An 18,952-nucleotide genomic window follows, 5' to 3' on the forward strand; every position below is an offset into this window, starting at 1 on the left:
TATATTTTATTCCTTCCTAGTTAAATATACCCTTTTTAATTTTTCATATTTATTTCCTATCTTATTCATAGCCTTTTCCTTTTTTTTCTTTAGATCACGAGCAGTTGTCTAAGCATTTCACTGCATATCGTACTGTGTATGACTGTGTACGTGACAAATAAAATTTGAATTTGAATTTGACATGATTCTTCCGATTCATTTAACTGGAGACAAACTGGTTGCATTTCAACCTGTATCTGAAAGTCTCGTACTTACAAAACAAGAAAAAAATCCAGCAAAGATGAGATACGCATCTGGCCCCTCATTTGATCCACCTACTGTTCACCGAAGCCTCATCAGAAATGGTCTCAGTGAAAGGGCAGCTGTATAAGGCTATTTTAAGGAAAGATGGAGAAAAGGCTGAGGTATGCCAAATTACAAATAAACTGCACTAAAAATCAGTGACAACAGGCCTGATTGAGTGATGAATGCAAATGTGAAATTTTTGTCTCAAATTTTTGGAACTGTTGTCAGGAGGTTAAGACTGAGGTTCAACAGTGAGTCTACAGCCATCTGTAAAACAGTGGAGGCTGTAATGGTTTAGGGCTGCATTTCAACCTGTTGGGGATCTTGTCAAAATTGATGGACTTATAATTGCAGAAAAATACTGTCAGATTTTGCAATATCATCTGGAAAGCATCTGATTGGCAACAGCTTAATGTTTCAGTATGGCAATAATCCCAATCTTACCTAGATAGAAAGGTTATGGATTCCCAGAGCCCGGGCTAAAACATTACTGAAACAGAGTGGGACCAACGAAAGATAGCCAACATCCAAAGAAGAGGTTTGAATGGCCTTCACAAAGCCTGGAGAACTATTCCCGAAGAATGAACAAGAAAGATTGTCTAAGAGAGTTCAGGCTGTGTTGAATAAAGGTGCTCATACCAAATATTGATTTTCAAACTCTGTTTTGCCTTATATACGGCATTTGCACGTGTGTTTGCACATGTTTTAATAAACTGATGTATCTATTCACATTTCACATCAAACTATAGAGAAAAATGAGGTGGCACAAGATTTTTGCACAGTACCAAGCCATTTATAAGCGTTAGACGGGCGAACTTAGCAAAGCTGCGCCAAGCTATTTGAGTGAAGCAGATTCGACACCTTAAAAAAAACGAGTTAAAAAGAAAAACAGAAAATTGTCTATTGCTTTCTGATTATTTCTGATTTTAAAGATTAAAACAGGTTGCCGCAAACTGACTCTTCTTCTGTATTCTTTTGTTTTGTTTAGAAATAAACGAATCTGCTTCCGGTTTCCGGTAGATTGGTAAACAATTGACGTCACTTCTGGTCCGTTCAGGCGGGCTGTTTGAGAGCTCGGGGACCGACGTACCTCACGTTAAGCTTGTGTAACTAAAGTTTTATAGTTTACGGATAGTCCAGTTTACAGATAGTTCACGAAAAGTGACACTTTAACTTTGTTATTGTGTGGAGATCAAAAGCCTTCACGCAGCTGGAGGGAGTAGTAGTGTTGATTAGCCGTATCAATGCGGTTATTGTTAGCTGACTAAAAAGCGAGCTATGGACCGACCATCTAGGTAAGCTACTGCTTTTGTCGATGCCTGGGTAACCTAGATCTGGTGATGCTAAAAACTGTTTGTTTGTTGTTGTTTTTTAATTGTTGACACACAGGAAGACAAAGACTGTGAATTACTGTGAGACCAAGGACTTCGATGATGGTGAGTAAAATTGAAAATCTGTTATCCTGGCCCATTTGATCCACAGTGTGATAAAGAAATAGCAAAGCATAGCATATCATGTCATCATTTTATAATCTTACATAAAGCATTTACACAAGGACGTGTAGGTTCGTTCAAAAACGAAATTACACCGCTTTGAAATTAGTCTTTAGTATCAAAATGTGTGTAATATACTAAAGATATGACTGCTATTCTATATCAACAGAAAAATCGAGGCAAATTTACACAAGACAATTTAAAGTGCTTTACAGAGGATAGAAACAGAGAAACTGAATGTGAGGGTAGATGAGTTTAAATACCTGGGGTCAGTTTTCTAAAGCAAAGAGAGGTGAAGAAGAGAGTGCAGGTAGGGTGGAGTGGGTGGAGACGAGTGGCTGAAGGGTAGCAGCAAGAGTGAAAGGGAAGGTTTGCGAGATGCAAGTATGGTTTTGACAGGAGTTGGAGTTGATGATGCTCAGATTTTTGTTGGAGTTACAAGGATGGATACAATTAGAAATGAGTACATTGGAGGGACAGCTCAGGTTGAGGGTATGGAGACAAGATTGAGATGGTTTAGAAATGTGAAGGGAGGGGGTGGGGGCCACAGAGACGATTCGTGGATGTAGTGAAGGCAGACATGCAAGAGGGTTGGTGTGACAGAGGAGGATGCTGGGAATAGTGTGAGATGGGTCGGATCTGCTGTGGAGACCCTTAAAGGGAGCGACTGAAAGTAGAACTGCATACAAATTTAGATAAATAAATTAAAACTTTATGCAAGTTTTAATGACTTGCTTTATGATATATATTATTGATAAGCACAGAAATATTAACATCTTTATGACGGATCTGTTGGACGTTTTACTGTGATCTTTACATTTTGTTTACTATACATTGTATAAACTATAACAGCTATGCAGATGACACACAAATATATATCACAATGTCACCAGGAGACCGAGGCCCTGTACAGGCTCTTGGAAATGCATTGAGGAAATTAATGACTGGTTGTGCCACAATTTTCTCCAGCTAAACAAAAACAAAACTGAAGTAATAGTCTTTGGCGCCAAAGAAAAACGATTACAGGTCACCAGAGAACTTCAATCTATACATCTAAAAACCACAAACCAGGCGAGAAATTTGGGTGTAGTGATGGATGCAGACCTAAACTTAGAAAAACACATTAAGACAATAACAAAGTCAGCTTACTATCACCTCAAGAATATATCAAGGATAAAAGATCTGATGTCTCAACAGGACCTGGAAAAACTAGTCCATGCATTCATCTTTAGTAGGCTTGATTACTGTAACAGCATCTTTACAGGTCTACCTAAAAAATCAGTCAGACAACTACAGCTCATTCAGAACTCTGACCAAAAAAGTGGACCACATCAGTCCAGCTCTGAGGTCTTTACACTGGCTGCCTGTCCGTCAGAGGATAGACTTTAAAGTTCTGATGCTGGTCTATAAAGCTCTGAATGGTTTATCACCAAAATACATCAGTGACCTCCTGACCCAGTATGAACCTAAATCCAGGTTGAAGACTCACCTGTTCTCAGCTGCATTTGAATAAAGCACCAAATCCGCACTATTTTACTTTTAAGCTTAAATTTCAAAACTTACATTTTAACTACTGATTTTATCTACTGTTCCCTTCTTCTTCTTCTTTTCCATTTTAAATCATCCTTTTTATTTGTTTTTTAATGTCTCTGTAAAGCACTTTGAATCACCTTGCTGTTGAATTGTGCTATATAAATAAACTTGCCTTGCCTTGCCTAGATGTCTCGTGTTAACTTGATAAATCGCAGTCACTGCAGTGGTGTGATCAGGAAAAAGACATTGCAACAAAAAACGTGTTATTAGATACTGTTGCTTTGCAGAAGACTCTTAAATTCCAGGAAACCTGTAGTACAGTAGGGTGCACATGTGTAATCCAAAGGACTCCCTTTCCAGTCTTAAAAATGGTATCTTTGTCCTCATTTTGTGATAGATGAGGATTTTGCCTGTGTGAAGGCCCCACCCAGCAAAAAGGTCAGGGAGGATGTGAAACAAGAACAAAAGAAATCATTAAGCAAGTCCTCCAGTCAAGAGGCCACCTCACAATTAAGCCAGAAGAACAGGTAGGTGGCGAGTTAATCTGACACTGGCTGTGACAATCAGGTAAGAGGGCTCATGAAACCTGCTGTGAATAAATGTTACCAGTTTTACTGCTGTTTAGTTTGTTTCCAGCAGAGGGCGCGCCACTTGTGTATATCCTGCAATATTGGGAAGTTTTGCTTCAGTCCGTTAGGCAGCTACAGGTTACCTATCTACCTGCAGGGGGCGGTGGTGCCACCACTCTGTGGGTTACTCTTGCTTGTGCTGCCCTTGGTTAATCCGCTATCTGCTAAGAATGAAGTTCTAAAGCACAAAAGAGCTGAAGTGAAGCTGAGCATTAAAAATAATCAAGTGTCCACTGCAGCCACTGTCTTTGCTTTTCATCTTGTACCTTTGCTTTTCTTTTTTTGCGTTCCTTTGTCGCTCCTTTCCCTGTTTTGGCCCACTTCTCAGCTCGTCAGCATTTGGTTGATACACACCTTGAGAAGCATGAAGTGGGCATGTATAGGAGTGCGTTTGCATTGGTTACTGTCAGTAGGCAAATATCTTTACAAACAGACACAAGCACAGTACCGTAAATGTATGATAATGGCTGCACAGGGAGAGTCTGTATTAATGTATTCGCGTATAAGAACTTTTTTTTTCATACCGGAGAGAGTTTAAAGATAGAGTTACAGGCAGCAATGTTGAGAACAGCATTTAAAGAGGATAGGTTTATGTAACGTTTTCATCGTAATCTGAGAGTGCTTCTGTGCTGCAAACAGCCTGTTTCAAACTAACCTGCACACCGACCAAATTCATAGTTTAACATAATTCATTTTGTGCGTCATTGTCTAATGCAGCCATTCCCAAGCTTACGATGGCCGCGGTCCATTTTGAAGCCCAAAAATGTTAAGCGGCCCACCCAAGCCTATGGTCATCACATGGCCCTGTGCAGTGTTTCCTTTTAGCTGATCCTCTGAAATTACAGCTGGTAACACTAGTATAGTTTTTGTTCACTAACAATGAACTATAAGATGCATTCAAGATCCAAAATGGGCCCAACATTTAAGAATAACGTAGTATTTAGGTCAGATTCTTGGCTTACCTGCACTACCTTCAAGGCCCACCAGGGGGCTGCAGGACACACTTTGAGAAACACTGGTCTTATGGTTTGAAATTCAATTCAATTCAGTTTTATTTATATAGCGCCAAATCACAACAACAGTCACCTCAAGGCGATTTATATTGTAAGGTAAAATACTAACAAGCTAATGTCCACATTTGCTTATTTTAATCTCAGTCATTGTGGCCCTAGCAATGACAATATTGCACCACATGATGATTAAAAGGATTAAACTCACAGATTTTTGGTCTTTTGTTGTAGGTGTAGATATGATATGTAAAGAAATACCAGTCCAAAAGTAAAGCTACTCGGGTCTAGCGCCAATGCATTAATAGATTTTCAAAATGGGTTCATATTTTGTTGAGATGAGTAGCTAAGCGCTGGAGATAAGCAGTGGAAATTATAACTTTGTTCAAAATTATGTGTTCATGTTGAGTTCATCACTGTTAGTTTAGATTGAGTAGGGGTGGGCGGTATAAATGGTATACGGTAGAAACGATATAAATTTGGCCAACAGTAGAGATTTTGACTATACCGCTCTACCGCGATAGCGCATGTTGATGGTGTCATCAAGCTGCGCCTTTTTTGGTCGAAAGCATTGCAGCGGCTGCAAACAATATCATCTGCAAATTATGCCGAGCGACAGTAATAGCAAAGAGACGAAGCACTTTTGGAATATGGGGAAAGCCAAAAACTGCGCTTCCTCCACTTCCGTACCATTGATTCATTAATGCTGAATTCTCTCGCAGCTGCTCTGTTCCCATGTTGTTGCAGTATATGAATGACTAACTTCGTATTGTGGATGGATTATCTCAGTTGTTCTCCTGACTGAAGATTGCCGTGGGCACCTCACCCGTGCCAAAGCGCTCACAGGCGGAGGATAGTCCTCCCCCCGCTGCTATCAGGGCAGGAGATGTTCACACCTATGCGTCCAAACTGCAAATGAATCGCGCATGAGCGAAGCCGCTGCTCCCGCACTGACTGTAACGCAGTCAGTTCTTCTTTTACTGTTATGCAGTTTTGTGGATCACAAGGTTTAAAACTACTAATAAACACACACCCACACACACAAAGTAACTCCACCAGAGCGCCAATTTCGGGTCACTTTTGCTGGTCCAAGCCCGGATAAAGGAGCAGGGCTGGAATTGTGGCATTAAAAAACAATAATTCCTAAAAGAAATTTAATTTGTAGTTAATAAATTCTAAATGCATTTAGGACATTTTTTACTCACTTTCTCTTCCACAATGTTATTTCTCTCTCCAACAGCGTAGGTTGCAATTACATTAGCATGACCTATTATGCAAATTAGGCGATGACGTCATTTAGCGACTTCTAGCGACTTTTCGGTCAGCCAATAGTGATTTTCCTTACTGAGGAGTTGGCAAAACTGCGTGAGGCTCCTGACTACGGCAGCCGTAATGCTCCAGCAATCCATCAAGCCATGTGCCTTCATACCTTACCAAAGTCGTACTAAAACATTTTTTGACAGATTTCTATGTGCCGTGTACTACATAAAATCGGTTCGAGGTCAGAATTCATACATAAGGCACACTGTCGATCTTTGAGAAAATTAAAGGATTTTAAGTGTGCCTTATAGTGTGTAAAATACGTTACACAGAAGAAAAGAATATATCGCGATATATATCGTTACCGCACATGCTTCAAATTATACCGTGATATGGATTTTAGGCCATATCGCCCAGCCCTAATTGAGAGGTGCACTGGGTGTGCAGTCAGCTTGAAAGTAAGCAGTCACTTTTAAAGAATATACTGCAGACTGCGTATAAATGTTTGGGTTGAAGCCTCGCTGTGATGCTTTAACTCATTAAGGTGGTTGAATAGTAAAGCCATTCAAAGTCACTGATAAAATGATGACTGGCTTATCAGTGGGGATAATTGCTAAATTAAAACAAAATGTTGATTATGCTGAGTTAAATAAAAAAATGTCACCAAAAAGTAGTCTTTTCTTTTACATTTTTATCAGTTGTATTCATTAGAAATGCTCAGAGGTGAAAATCTCTAACATGGCTTGAATCTTGATTCATTTGTGCAGAAAGCCACTGGACGAAAAGCTGTATGAGAGGGATCTCGAAGCAGCCATCACGCTCTCCATGCTCAATAATGCAGGTGAAGTGAAGGACCAGTCTCATGTCAGTAGAGGTATGATTTGTTCTTTAAAATGATCAATACATTTCATGTGATCAAAAGGATGTTGGCTTAATTTCTTGATAAATTTATCCAGGAGATGTCAAATTTCCAGTAGATGAAAACACAGATCCAGCTTCTCTGCTCCTGTCCAACTGCAGTGTGGATGGTGCAGTTATGGGTAAAGTCTAGCAGCTTTATTTATTTATGTAGTTGAAGATTTGATTTCCTTCCCTCTGTTTAATATCATTATGGGTTTTCTTCAGGTTTGGACAAAATCACATCAGAGAAAGGGTCACCTGCCCCTGCCAGGCAGAGAAAGGCTGCCTACAAAGCTACTGACGAGCTGAAAAACAAGGATGGTGATGATGATGATGACTATCAACCCAAACTGACACCAGGTTACTTTGCCATAACTTTTTAAGTAGTTGTATCCATTTTTCGTCTTTCTTTTTGTGTCTTTAAAGTAACAATAATGCTTTTGCAGATTCAGAAAGCGATGAAGATTTCAGTGAACCATCTGAGAGCGAAGATGACGAGTTCAAAGTAAAGAAAGCAAGCAAGACTAAAAAGAAAGAAAAAGCAACAAAGAGTGAAAAAAACAAACAGATTCTTGCTTCTAAAAAAGAAAAGCAACCATCAAAGCCTAAATCGCAAGCAGCAGGTAAGCCCATGAGGATCATCAGCTTTTGTCTGCGAATCATAATTTCACATTTGAATGAGTGCTGTTCCTTCTCACAGCAGCTTCTACCCCAGTGACAACACCTCCAACGGCCAAACCTGCCTCTAAAAGACCTGCGTCATCCTCCACAGGCTGCACATCGAAGCATGCAGCCTCTCTGAGCCCAGCAGCCTCCCTGAGCCCAGCAGCGGGAAGAATGCCCAAGTGGAACCCACCAGGTGCTGAATGACTAAACAGCAGCACAGCTGGAACATGTTCCTGTAAAATTAACTCAATTGAACATATTTATCAATTTATTTCTGTTTTTTCCTCCCAGCTCAAATTGGAAAAAGTCCCTCCATGTCCCAGAGTCCAGCAGTGAAGTCTCCCGGTCAGGGTCTGCGGCTCGGGCTCTCCCGCCTCGTTCGAGTCAAACCTTTGCACCCTAGTGTTGCAAGCCACTGACTGAACTGACCTCAGAGGTCAGGTCATGTTGTGGTTTTTAAAGTTTTCAGTTATTTTTACGCAGAGACTTCTAAATATTAATTTCTCTTAGTGTGATACAAAATGCACAATACTGAGAGGGTCTTCACCTTGAAGCTGATGGAGCTTAAGGGTGTCCTCTTACCCCTGGATGCTGTTTGAGGTTAAATTCTGAAAGTGTGAGTTCATGTCTGAAGTGTCACTTTTCTTTTCTTTTCTTTTTTTTTTCGTTTTTTGGTCCTGAATTGTTACCTGACATGTTACCTCCACTCAAAGCACATTTTTTGTAAATCTTGTACATACATTTAAATAAACATATAAAAACAGGTTACATGCGTGTGCTATCTTTCCACACTTGTTAACTTTTTTTCTAAAACTGCACACATTTAGCCAAAAATGACTGACAGAGCGCCTCATAACCTTTTACATAATCCTCTAGAAATGCCTGTGCATCAGTCGTGCATCATTACAAGTTAGTACCACTGTATTATTTATGGCTACAGCAAGCTGGAATATCTTTTGAAAATCAATGTCATATATTTACGATAAACACTGCCTGCATTGTGATAAAAATGTTGTTTGTAATTCCTTAATTCCATTTGTAGTTATTTTGTTTCACTAGATGCATAAAAAGAAAGTACTTTATTGCTTTACAGGCTGCTGGATCAGCAAACTTCCAAAATCTCTTTTATAGAGGTGCTTACATTAATTAAGTGCAGCTTCTACTTTCCCTCTTACTTACTTTGAATAAATAAGAATGTACTACTGTATGGTTTCACATGACTGTTGTTCCCAAACGGTGTATTTTATCCTCATCCTCTGCCATCCACTCACAAATGTGCTTGTTGATAATTGTCTGTGCACATGCATCATTGTTACAAAGGTCACCACAGAAAGAGCATAACTCTTCTGCTGCCAGCAAACTACTTACTAGTAGCATAAAAAGCAACACTTATCTCAAGGTTTAACCCTGAAACAAAGCACAGCACTATAGCTCTACTAATTGACCCAGGCCATTAAACTTTGGTGGCTGAGTGGCAGCTGAGCTCAACAGCGAGGCAACACACACTCATACAATGTGCAGGCCTGCTAGGGCCATAACAAACAGTCACGTGTCAGTGCCTCTGGGACTCTGAGAATTATGGCTGAAAAGTGAATACACAAAGGTGGATAAACTTAACACCTCCATAATCTACACACAGGATGCCTTTCCTAACCTTCCCTGTTCAATGTTTGCCAAATATATTAAGAAGTCTTTAACATCCAGTATACCAACCAAACAGAAGCAGTATTGGCTTAAGTTTGAATACCAGGAATTCAAAGGCACAGTTGTAATACTGCTATGACAACAATAATTTGTATTCTCTTGTGTGTGGCAGTTTTAACGATGAAAACTAAACCAAAAATAAAAAGAAGCAGTGTGTCGATGAAGCTAGTCACGTGCACAAGTGTATGGACAAAATCTGCAGTGCAGTTAAAATGAATGAAAAAGCAGCCAATGATAATGAAATAAAAATATCCTTTTTTTCTTATTGGATGTGATATTTTTTGACATTGTTGGATAAATCATGGTCACACATAAAGAAATTGTAACTCCTTAGATTCCTAACTTGCTCCTGCTTGATTTTTTTTAACTCACTTATTAGCTGGCTTTTTGGTATTTTTTTCCTTATAACTTGCAGCAGCAAGCCAGAGGCATAACAGGATACGGGTGAAACACGACACGGATTACTCAAATCCTACCCCCTCTCCAAAATCTGACCCAGACCTGTGGAAGCTTGTTTTCACCACTGGAGAAAAAGGAAAGACATGGGATCTTTTTTGCCATTTATGTGTCCAAATTTTAATTAGTAAGTTGAATTTTTTTGCTATAATAACCTGAAATTTCTAATTATTAATGACAATTTTTTTTGTTTTTTTCCTTTCAGTGGTGAAAATGGGCTGCCAAACAGACCAAACCCTAAATACTGACCTTTTCGATGTGTTTTTACTAAACAGGCTGGACTATAATGTTGCAGTGCCACAAGCAATTCAGTACTACTCTTTCAGCCCTGTTCCCCTTACCTGCAGAGTCCTCCTCTTTTTCTACCCTCCCAGGTAAGTGCAGTTAATAGTACACACCTGCACCTCAGGTGTAATGTAGACAGCAGAGTGGAGAATAATGCATGTCTCCAGCACACACTTCTTTGAATATGATGTAAATTTCAGGATATCAGATTACAGCTCTCGAGCAAGGGGTGGGGAGTAAAGGAAGGGAGAGCACACCTGAAGTAAAAGGCAGAGGAAATGTTTTCTCCACCTCTTTTCACTGTGAAGTAGAGGAGTGTACCTAGCATACACAGGAGCACCAGCATGAGAGCAAGCTGGATGAAAGCTTTGCTTACAGTCCTCATTGTGGCCTTCGCATTGCTATACCTCAGCTCTATTAAGAAGGAGGTCCACATTCATTCTGAGAGACTGCAGAGGGTCCATTACAATGACTCCATCAGGGGTCAGGGAATCGTCAAGAGGATGGAAAAGATGGAAACAGACATCAACAGGCTGCGTGAGTTAAAGTCTCAGTTTGGCAGCTGCTTATGTGTAAAGTCTGTACTTAGAGTTCAGTGAAGAAACAATGAAGGCTAGATCTGTTCATCTGAGGTGTTTCTCATCTGCTACACATGAGAATTTCTGAAGCGAAACAATTAAAGTAACAATTATTATACCCGCCTGCTTTACTACTCACTTATTTTCGCTTTTTAAGTCGACATTGCTAAAAAGTACCAAACTGCTCTTACCTGACTGTTACTGACTTGGTTTTCACAGACAAAAAACAAATTAGATGGACAATGCAAACACCATGTGGTCATTTCTGTCCGCAGTCAGTTTAATGAAAAAGCTTGAAAAGAGGGCACCAGCAGCTGAGAGGAAGGAAGAGGTGAAGGACAAGAGGAAGATGGTGAAGAAGCTGTACCCCAACTCTGATCTATTCAAGAAGTGGGGTGACGATCTGTCGGAGGAGGAGCAGAAGGAAGCCGAGCAGTTGTTTCAGAGATATGGATACAATGCCTTCCTCAGTGACAGGCTGCCCCTCAACAGAGAGATTCCCGACACCAGGCCTCCGAGGTGAGTGCAACACACGAATCCGAAAGGAAATCTAAAAACACACACCGAGCTGCTTTGTGTGTGTTTTTGAGATCGATCAGCAACAATGACATTTTATTGTCTTTGTTGTCTTAGCATGAATGCATATGAATTTAGTACATATACACACTCAATGGCCACATTATTAGGTACATGATTGCTAATGCAGATATGTAATCGGTCAGTCATTAAGGCATGTATACACGGTCAAGATTATCTTCTGCAATTAATCTTGACCCTGAGGAAAAAAGGTGATTTAACTGATGTTGGCTGTGGCATGTTTGTTGGTCTAAGTATCTCAGAAACTGCTGATCTTCTGTGATTTCCTTAAATGACCATCTCTTGGGTTTTCAGAGAATGGTCAGAAAAAGAGAAAATACCCAGTGAGCGCCAGTTATCTGGGAGAAAATCCTTTGTTTGGGTAAAAGGTGAGGCTATTTTGAGTGGAAAGCAAGGAAACGGTAACTCAAATAACCACTTGCTACAACCAAAGTATGCAGAAGAGCATCTTTGAAAGCAGAGCATGTTAAACCTTGAGGCAGATGGGCTACAACACCAGAAGACAATATTTGAATGAATTTTGCATCAAGAACAAGAAAGCATGCCTTTCATCAACATTATTAAAATTTAAACAACAGAGGCAACTTCACTATTGATGCTGACCGTGTCCATCTCTTCATGATCACAGCGTACCCGTCTTCTGATGGATGCTTCCAGCAGCATAACACACCATCAGATCCTGTATGCTGGTTTCTTTAACATGAAAATAAGTTGAAATGGCCTCCACAGTCGCCAGATGTCAATCCAGTAGACAACTTTGTAATGTGGAGTGAACTCTAAAGGATACAATTTCAACTTAAAAACATTTAATTTATTACTTCTTCAGGCTGCCTGCTATTTTTCTGCTCACAGGTGTGCTGTGAAAAATTATCCGAAGGATCTGCCGACCATCAGTGTTGTGTTAATCTATTTGGATGAAGCTCTTTCAATCATTAAAAGAGCCATACGCAGCATCGTGGACAAGACACCAGCTCGGCTGCTGCAAGAAATCATCCTGGTGGACGATCACAGCAGCAACGGTGAGTCAGCATGCTTCCAAAATAATTTTCATATCTTTTTCAGACTGTGGTGGATATCCTATGTACACAGGGACGGTACTCAGATATCTGACAAATCTGAAACCAAGCGAGAAAGGAAGGCGCTCACCGCAGCTTTAGTTTATAATGCAAATGATGGCAGAAACTACATCCTTTTATTACAGGCAATAAAAGACATCAGTGTAAAATATGAGATGTAGTTTGAGTAGCAAAGGCTGCACTGAAATTGGACACGGTTGCTTGCGTTTGTGGGTTGGAACTGAAAACATATATCAGGGAGTGTAATGTGTAATTGCGATGTTGCTGTCCACTGACAAAAGAACTGATAATCCTAAATAAACACGACCACGTGTGTGGAGTACTCGGAGTAGCAGAGTGGCTTTTACAGGGATAGTACTCTGTATGTTATTTTTAATTACTATGAGTATGGCAAATAAAAAAAAAATCTTGTTTTATATTCAAAGAAGTGCCAAATCTATCAGCTGATTTGTGAAACAGTCTTTGAATTGTTTTTATTAACGATCAGAAAAAAAGTGATTGTTAGAGGCATGAGTAGATTTAATCTGCAGCTCATATTGCTGAAACAGTTCTTTATTTTCTGCAGAGGACTTAATGGAGAAGCTGGATGATTACATCAGCTTTATCCATGAGGAGCGTCCAGGCCTGGTGAAGAAAGTGCGGCACTCTGAGCAGCTGGGCCTCACCCAGGCCAGACTGTCGGGCTGGAAGGCAGCTGAGGGAGAGGTGATTGCAATCTTAGACGCTCACATAGAAGTCCACGTCCAATGGTTGGTTTAAGATCTGAGTGACTCTTTTCAGAGCTGTGGTGATAATCCTGTAATTGGCCCTCATGTTTCTTTTAAAACTGTTTGTGCGTGTCTAGGGCAGAGCCTTTACTGGCTCGGATTAAGGAGGACCGGACCGTTATACTGACGCCTGTTTTTGACAAGGTCAACTACGATGACCTGACACTGAGTTCCTACAATACTGCATCTCATGGCTTTGACTGGGCAATGTGGTGCATGTACGAGTCCTTCAGACCTGAGTGGTATGCCTTGGATGATGAGACGCAGCCTGGCAAGTAAGAGTCACATTTAAAGACATCACATTTTAAGCATGAACTCCCAGCATGTCAGGACAACACAGTGTGGACGTTTCAGACTCTCCGCTGAACCACGGCTTAGAAAGCTATGAAGACTGTATACATGGAGCCAGTGTTGCCAAAACAAATATTCAAGGATAGTTGCTGACAAAATCTTTCGCATTAAGCAATCTGCAGAGTGTAACACAGCACCCATGTGGGTGTCTATAGGTTGCACAAAGAGCAGATTTAAGGTTTTTGCTGCTAGAATGAAAGCAGAACACCCTTGATCACACATCTTTTGTTTTTTTTTTCAATCCTTGGTTGCTTTGGTGTTTCAGGCTTTGCGGTCATAATTCTTTATAATTAGGTTTGCTTTGCTCTCTTAGTTTGAGTGCTGTATGGTAAGATTTTTTGCTTATTCAGTTTTTCCTTTGTTAAACGGTGTCACCAGGAGCCCCTCAGTCATGGGGATACTTGTGGCTGATCACAAGTTCTTCGGAGAGATTGGAAGCCTTGATGGTGGAATGAAAATATACGGTGGGGAAAATGTGGAGCTGGGCATCCGGGTAAGTACTGACTGGATCAAGTCCTACTGGAGACTTGGAGATTTGAAATATGTTAGTCTACCTACCTTTTATTTAGCCCCACCATATGTGCCTTTACACACTTCTTTTTGCAACCAGGCTCTGTGGCTTTAGGTGGTTTGCAACGTTATGGTTCCTAAATGCTTCCACTTTGTAATAATACCACTTGGATTTAAAGTCTTATACAAATACTGACTCCAATGTAACTTTATTTGGTTATATTTGTGATCAGTTTTAATGGGTAATCCTTTTTATATTAGTTGCATTAAAAGCCTCCAAACCTACTTTTATATGTTTTCACAGGTGTGGCTGTGTGGAGGAAGCATTGAAGTTGTGCCTTGCTCTAAAATTGCCCACATTGAACGAGCAGTAAAGCCTTACCTCCCAGACTTGAGTGTCATGATGAAGCGTAATGCACTGAGGGTAGCAGAGGTGTGGCTAGATGAATACAAATACAATGTCAACATTGCTTGGAATCTTCCCCTTGAGGTTAGAAGAGAGGGCACTTTCCGAGTTGCATTTAAGATCTAAATTGCACAGTTGTGTGCTCTGCAGGTTGAGTAATGGTGTGCGCACTCAAACATGTCTCTGTGGTCCTATTGTTTTTCCTACAGAACCATGGGATAGACATCGGAGATGTGTCGGAGAGAAAGAAGCTCAGAGAGAGGCTTAATTGTAAGCCCTTTAAGTGGTATTTAGACAATGTTTACCCCAAGCTGGACCCCCTGCATGACCTGCTCAGTTATGGAGCTGTAAGTCAAAAATAACTGTTTTGTCGGAATACATATGAGAGGTTGGATATTAAAGTGTGACCATAAAGTCTTTTTAACTCTTTAATTCTCATTAATAATTAATTAATTAATTTAAAGGGCCTCTCTGTGGAATGTTTTTAATGCTTTTCAAGGGGTTTCCCCCCCCTATAAATGTATTACAGCTTTAAAAATTTCAAAATGAGACCTTCCCCAAGTTCTGAGGTTGCCTCCAATGTCCTACATGTGGACTTTTTCTTTTCTTTTTTTTTTTTTAAATGTAACGGTTGTATGATGGATTCTCTGCAAAAACAAATTGGAGTGATTTATGTGATGTTTATTATCCTAAATCACAGGCTTAAAGGCCTCTTTTCTGCTGCCCCATAACATCACCCAAAAAAAAAAAAAAAACAGATAACAATATCTGTGAGTCAAATTTAGCCACTTACTTGCTATGTTGGATTGTAGCAAAAGAACTGACCAGGACTGTCTTCTTTTAGCTATTTTGCTAGTGATAGACTGTGCAACATATTGTCGTGAGTGGTTGAGGTTAGCTGGGCCTCCAGTGGCGTAGTGGTTAACACATTTGTTTTCGCTGGTTTGTCTCAGCTGGAGAGACACGTCGTCTCCAGGGTTGTATTAGGGAGTCCATCAAATATGTGGCCAAATTTGACAACAGAAGCCAAAAGTAGTTTAGATACAAACTCTTTTGTCATACCTTCCCTAGACTGTATATAAAAGATGGATGTAGTTATTGTGATGGTTGCGAGGTTCTGTTAAAAAACCTCGACATGAGCAGTTTTGTTATCGCCATCTTTGTGTTAGGGTGGTAACAGTAAAGTAAACAGGGCTTGAAACTTGTGACTGAGACCATAAACGTGTTTACTGAGGTCACAGAGTGAAGGAGCCAGTTTTCAGACTCAGAAGCAAAATCCATCTTTTTTATACAGTCTGTGATTGAGGTCGCTTGCTAATAATACTAACTTCATAGCAATGAAAATGCTACATAGATAGTCTAAAATGGTTCCAGCACACTATTAATCATGATCTGTGGTGGTAGTTTTAGCCATAAATAAATTATTTAACATTACAAAGTAAATTTTTAGTTAATATTTAATTGAGGATGATGCAAGGCAAGCTTCTCTGCCTTGTCAAGTCAGCTTTGTTGGCTTTATAAAAGGACTCAGGCTTATGCGCTGGCCTCTAAGGAGTCATATGTGACATAAAATGCTTACAAGATGCAGCAGCAAGTTCAAATTCACACACATGTTAGTCCCTATTACACAATGAAGATCAGCACACAACATGGGCAGACGTCACCAGCAGCAAAGAACCTTTAAGCAGCTTTTGTTTTTTTACGCTTATCATATTATTTTTTTATTTGAAGACTTTCCTGGGGATACATCAAGGTGTCTTACGGTTACAATAGATTCATTCACTGGAGAATATTATGTACTCTTACTTCGTTTTTATGCAGGGTGTGTTTCATAGTGAGAGCATCTGTAAAGCAAACTTTCCATGAATGCTCTCAAGGAACTCCCTCTTGGTGGTGCTTCTGCTAATATTTAATTGCACTGAATCTTGGTACAGTGACATTGCAGTATTAGCAAACTCCCCTTTCCCATCTTTTCTAATTGAGAATTAATTTAAAGTTAGAGTTTTGTTTTTGTTCCAGAGTCAATTTACTCATTTACTTAAAGGAAATACAGTGTTGGGAGTATTTTATTTTAGAAAAGATATTACAATACAAACACAATACTTCATGTTATAATTTGCCTCTTAATCCTTGTTTGGTTTGTGAATTTGGCCTCACTGACAAATACTTTTTGTTAGTTTTGCAAACTCATAATGTCGTTTCAGTTTGCATCTTTTTTATTTTTATATCAGTTAACTAAAATGTGTTTCTGCACCATAATAGCGTCTGGATTTGTCTGCTGGATACACATTGTGCTCTTTCTAATGAAAGCTGCTCCAGTTTATTTGTGCTTTTGTTGGCAGATGATAAATGATCTGAAGCCAGAACTCTGTGTTGACCAAGGCCCGATGCCAGGAAACACACCCATCTTGTATGGATGCCACTTCTATTCGACTCAAGTATGTTTAGATATTCAATGCTTACAAACAGGTGGTGATTTTGTTTTTGTAGGTAATTGTTGTTCTTTGATTTAGCACTGTTTTTATCGCTCTGATGGACAACTCTACATTGGCGGGATCAAATCTCATAAGTACAACAGCAACCGCTGTCTAGTGGACCCTTTCAGTGGTCTCTACCCGGGGCTGTATGACTGCAAAATAGCCAAACAGAAAGACTTTCACATGCTGTGGGATTTTAAACAGGTAAATATTTCAGTTTTTAAATATAGACTCAGTCAAACCTGAGGGAAGTTGCCACCCGACCCACTCTGAATCAGCTGATTTTTTTTTTAAAAAGCTTTTAAGCTTGTCCAGCCAAAGGACTGTTGAGCTTATGCTACACTAGGCATAAGCTCAACTAATGAAACTTGATCACCTAGTAGGTGATGTTTTGCAGTTTTTTTAACATGTTCATTGTGGTCCTCAGTTGCTCCCAAACACATTAAAAAAACAAACAAAAAAAAAACAACTTCACCCTCTGAGAAATAAAACAAGTCTGTATAATATTGATTAAGAATGCCTACAGTGCTGTGAGGCATCTAAATTTGATGAGACGCATTTGTTGGAGTCAACTAAATATCACGAGATTATAGCAGATTACTGGTAAATGGAGGAGGCCTCAGGGCAGAGAGGTCTGGGTGTCTCGGAGCAGACACATCCATACATCCAGTCCAGTGGATGTATGGATCATCATATTCAATGATACTGATGATCAATAGAGAAGTTTTTGCAGTTGATGTAAAATTAATTTGATGGTAGTCTGTTAACTTAGCTTAAATATGTTTTTCAGTCCTGAAAATCTTAGTTGGTTATTGGATATTCTTACGAAATATAAACATTGGGGGAAAAACCCCTAATTTCAACCAAGTATTAGACTTTGAGGGCCTGTACTGCAGACAATTTTCAAAGCATGAAGGTAAATTTACAAGGCAAATAACCTTGTGTTTATGTAGCACTTTTCTACTCTGCCTGAGCACTCAAAGTACTTTATACAACATGCCTCATTCACCCAGTCACACAGCACTTTTTCTATGCCTAAGTGCTTTCTATCTAACATTCACACTGATGGATGTATTCGAGAACCATTTGGGGTTGGTTCTGTACCTTCCCTAAGGATACTTTGGCATGCAGACTGGAGCAGCCAGGGCTCGAACCACCACCCTGCTGAGGCTTGCAAATATGGTGACGTTATTGTATAAATTAAAAAAAAAAAAAATCAGCCTAATCTGAGGTCACATGGAAGCCGTCACAAATGTCTGGAGAAGAAAAGGAGACAATAAAATGTGTTTATTTGCAGGGAGGACCGATCCAGAACAGAAAAACAAAGCGATGTCTAGAAATTGCGAAGGATGACGTTGGCTTTTACCAACTCGTCGTCCAGCAGTGCACCGGTCAGAGCTGGAATATACAAAATCTCATCAAAGACCACTAAGAGACTGCTGGGCAGGTCTCAGAAGATAATGAGCTGTTTATTGCACAAAAAGTGAACCTCGTGTCAAAGAAAGATCGTTAGTTGTCTTTCGTTACATCATTATTTAAAAAAGAAACAAGGTTTCTGAAGTGAGTCACTGAAAAAGTGAAACTTTTTTTCTTCTACTTTTTGTATTTAAATTAGATGTATGTGCATCAACTACAAAGAAACATTTTATTTTTCTTGTTTGTTTTGAATAGAGAAATTTCCTTGTGAACAGTTCCCCTGTACATGTTTGGTATTATGAAGACAAAAGACTAGCTGTGCATGATAAACTTGACCAAACCTCCCCCCCACTGTCAGCTGGTCTCTTGTAAAGCTTCTTCGTGATCGCTCAAGGGGTGAAAAAGCTACTAAGACACTTACAGTACCAACCTGCCAATCCCGTCAAACTGTTAGTCTTACTGTTAACAGAGACTCCAATAGCCTTAATCTTTTTTTTTTTTAAATAAAGTCTGCTAAAGGCCTATGAATATTTACCTTTAGTGATATTACAAACAT

At 39.7% G+C, this 18,952-nt stretch overlaps 2 protein-coding genes across 3 annotated transcripts; both read left to right on the forward strand.

Annotated features, from left to right (window-relative positions):
• The first annotated feature begins 1,314 nt into the window (after positions 1–1,314).
• Positions 1,315–8,541, forward strand: rad51ap1 (RAD51 associated protein 1). 2 transcript variants are annotated; one of them, XM_085437170.1, is made up of 9 exons: positions 1,315–1,580; positions 1,675–1,721; positions 3,709–3,838; positions 6,975–7,081; positions 7,164–7,247; positions 7,333–7,467; positions 7,554–7,730; positions 7,808–7,966; positions 8,065–8,541. In XM_085437170.1, the coding sequence occupies exons 1-9, from the start codon at positions 1,564–1,566 to the stop codon at positions 8,190–8,192; spliced, it is 984 nt and encodes a 327-aa protein (XP_085293296.1). In that variant the 5' UTR covers positions 1,315–1,563; the 3' UTR covers positions 8,193–8,541. The 2 variants fall into 2 exon arrangements, with proteins under 2 accessions (XP_085293296.1, XP_085293297.1); XM_085437171.1 differs by having other exon boundaries at positions 7,811–7,966.
• Positions 8,542–10,531: 1,990 nt separating this feature from the next.
• On the forward strand, positions 10,532–18,894 carry LOC146689550 (putative polypeptide N-acetylgalactosaminyltransferase 8). The gene is made up of 11 exons (XM_085436305.1): positions 10,532–10,755; positions 11,072–11,315; positions 12,246–12,412; positions 13,035–13,218; positions 13,314–13,511; positions 13,966–14,080; positions 14,402–14,587; positions 14,713–14,850; positions 16,846–16,941; positions 17,017–17,184; positions 18,278–18,894. Exons 1-11 carry the CDS (start codon positions 10,563–10,565, stop codon positions 18,410–18,412), a joined length of 1,824 nt encoding a protein of 607 aa, XP_085292431.1. The 5' UTR covers positions 10,532–10,562; the 3' UTR covers positions 18,413–18,894.
• The last annotated feature ends 58 nt before the right edge of the window (positions 18,895–18,952 follow it).

Source organism: Copadichromis virginalis, linkage group LG17 (genome assembly GCF_057382275.1).
Source record: "Copadichromis virginalis isolate Kocher_CV1m ecotype Utaka linkage group LG17, C_Virginalis_male_GT1.1, whole genome shotgun sequence".
In the NCBI taxonomy this organism is placed as follows: Eukaryota; Metazoa; Chordata; class Actinopteri; order Cichliformes; family Cichlidae; genus Copadichromis; species Copadichromis virginalis.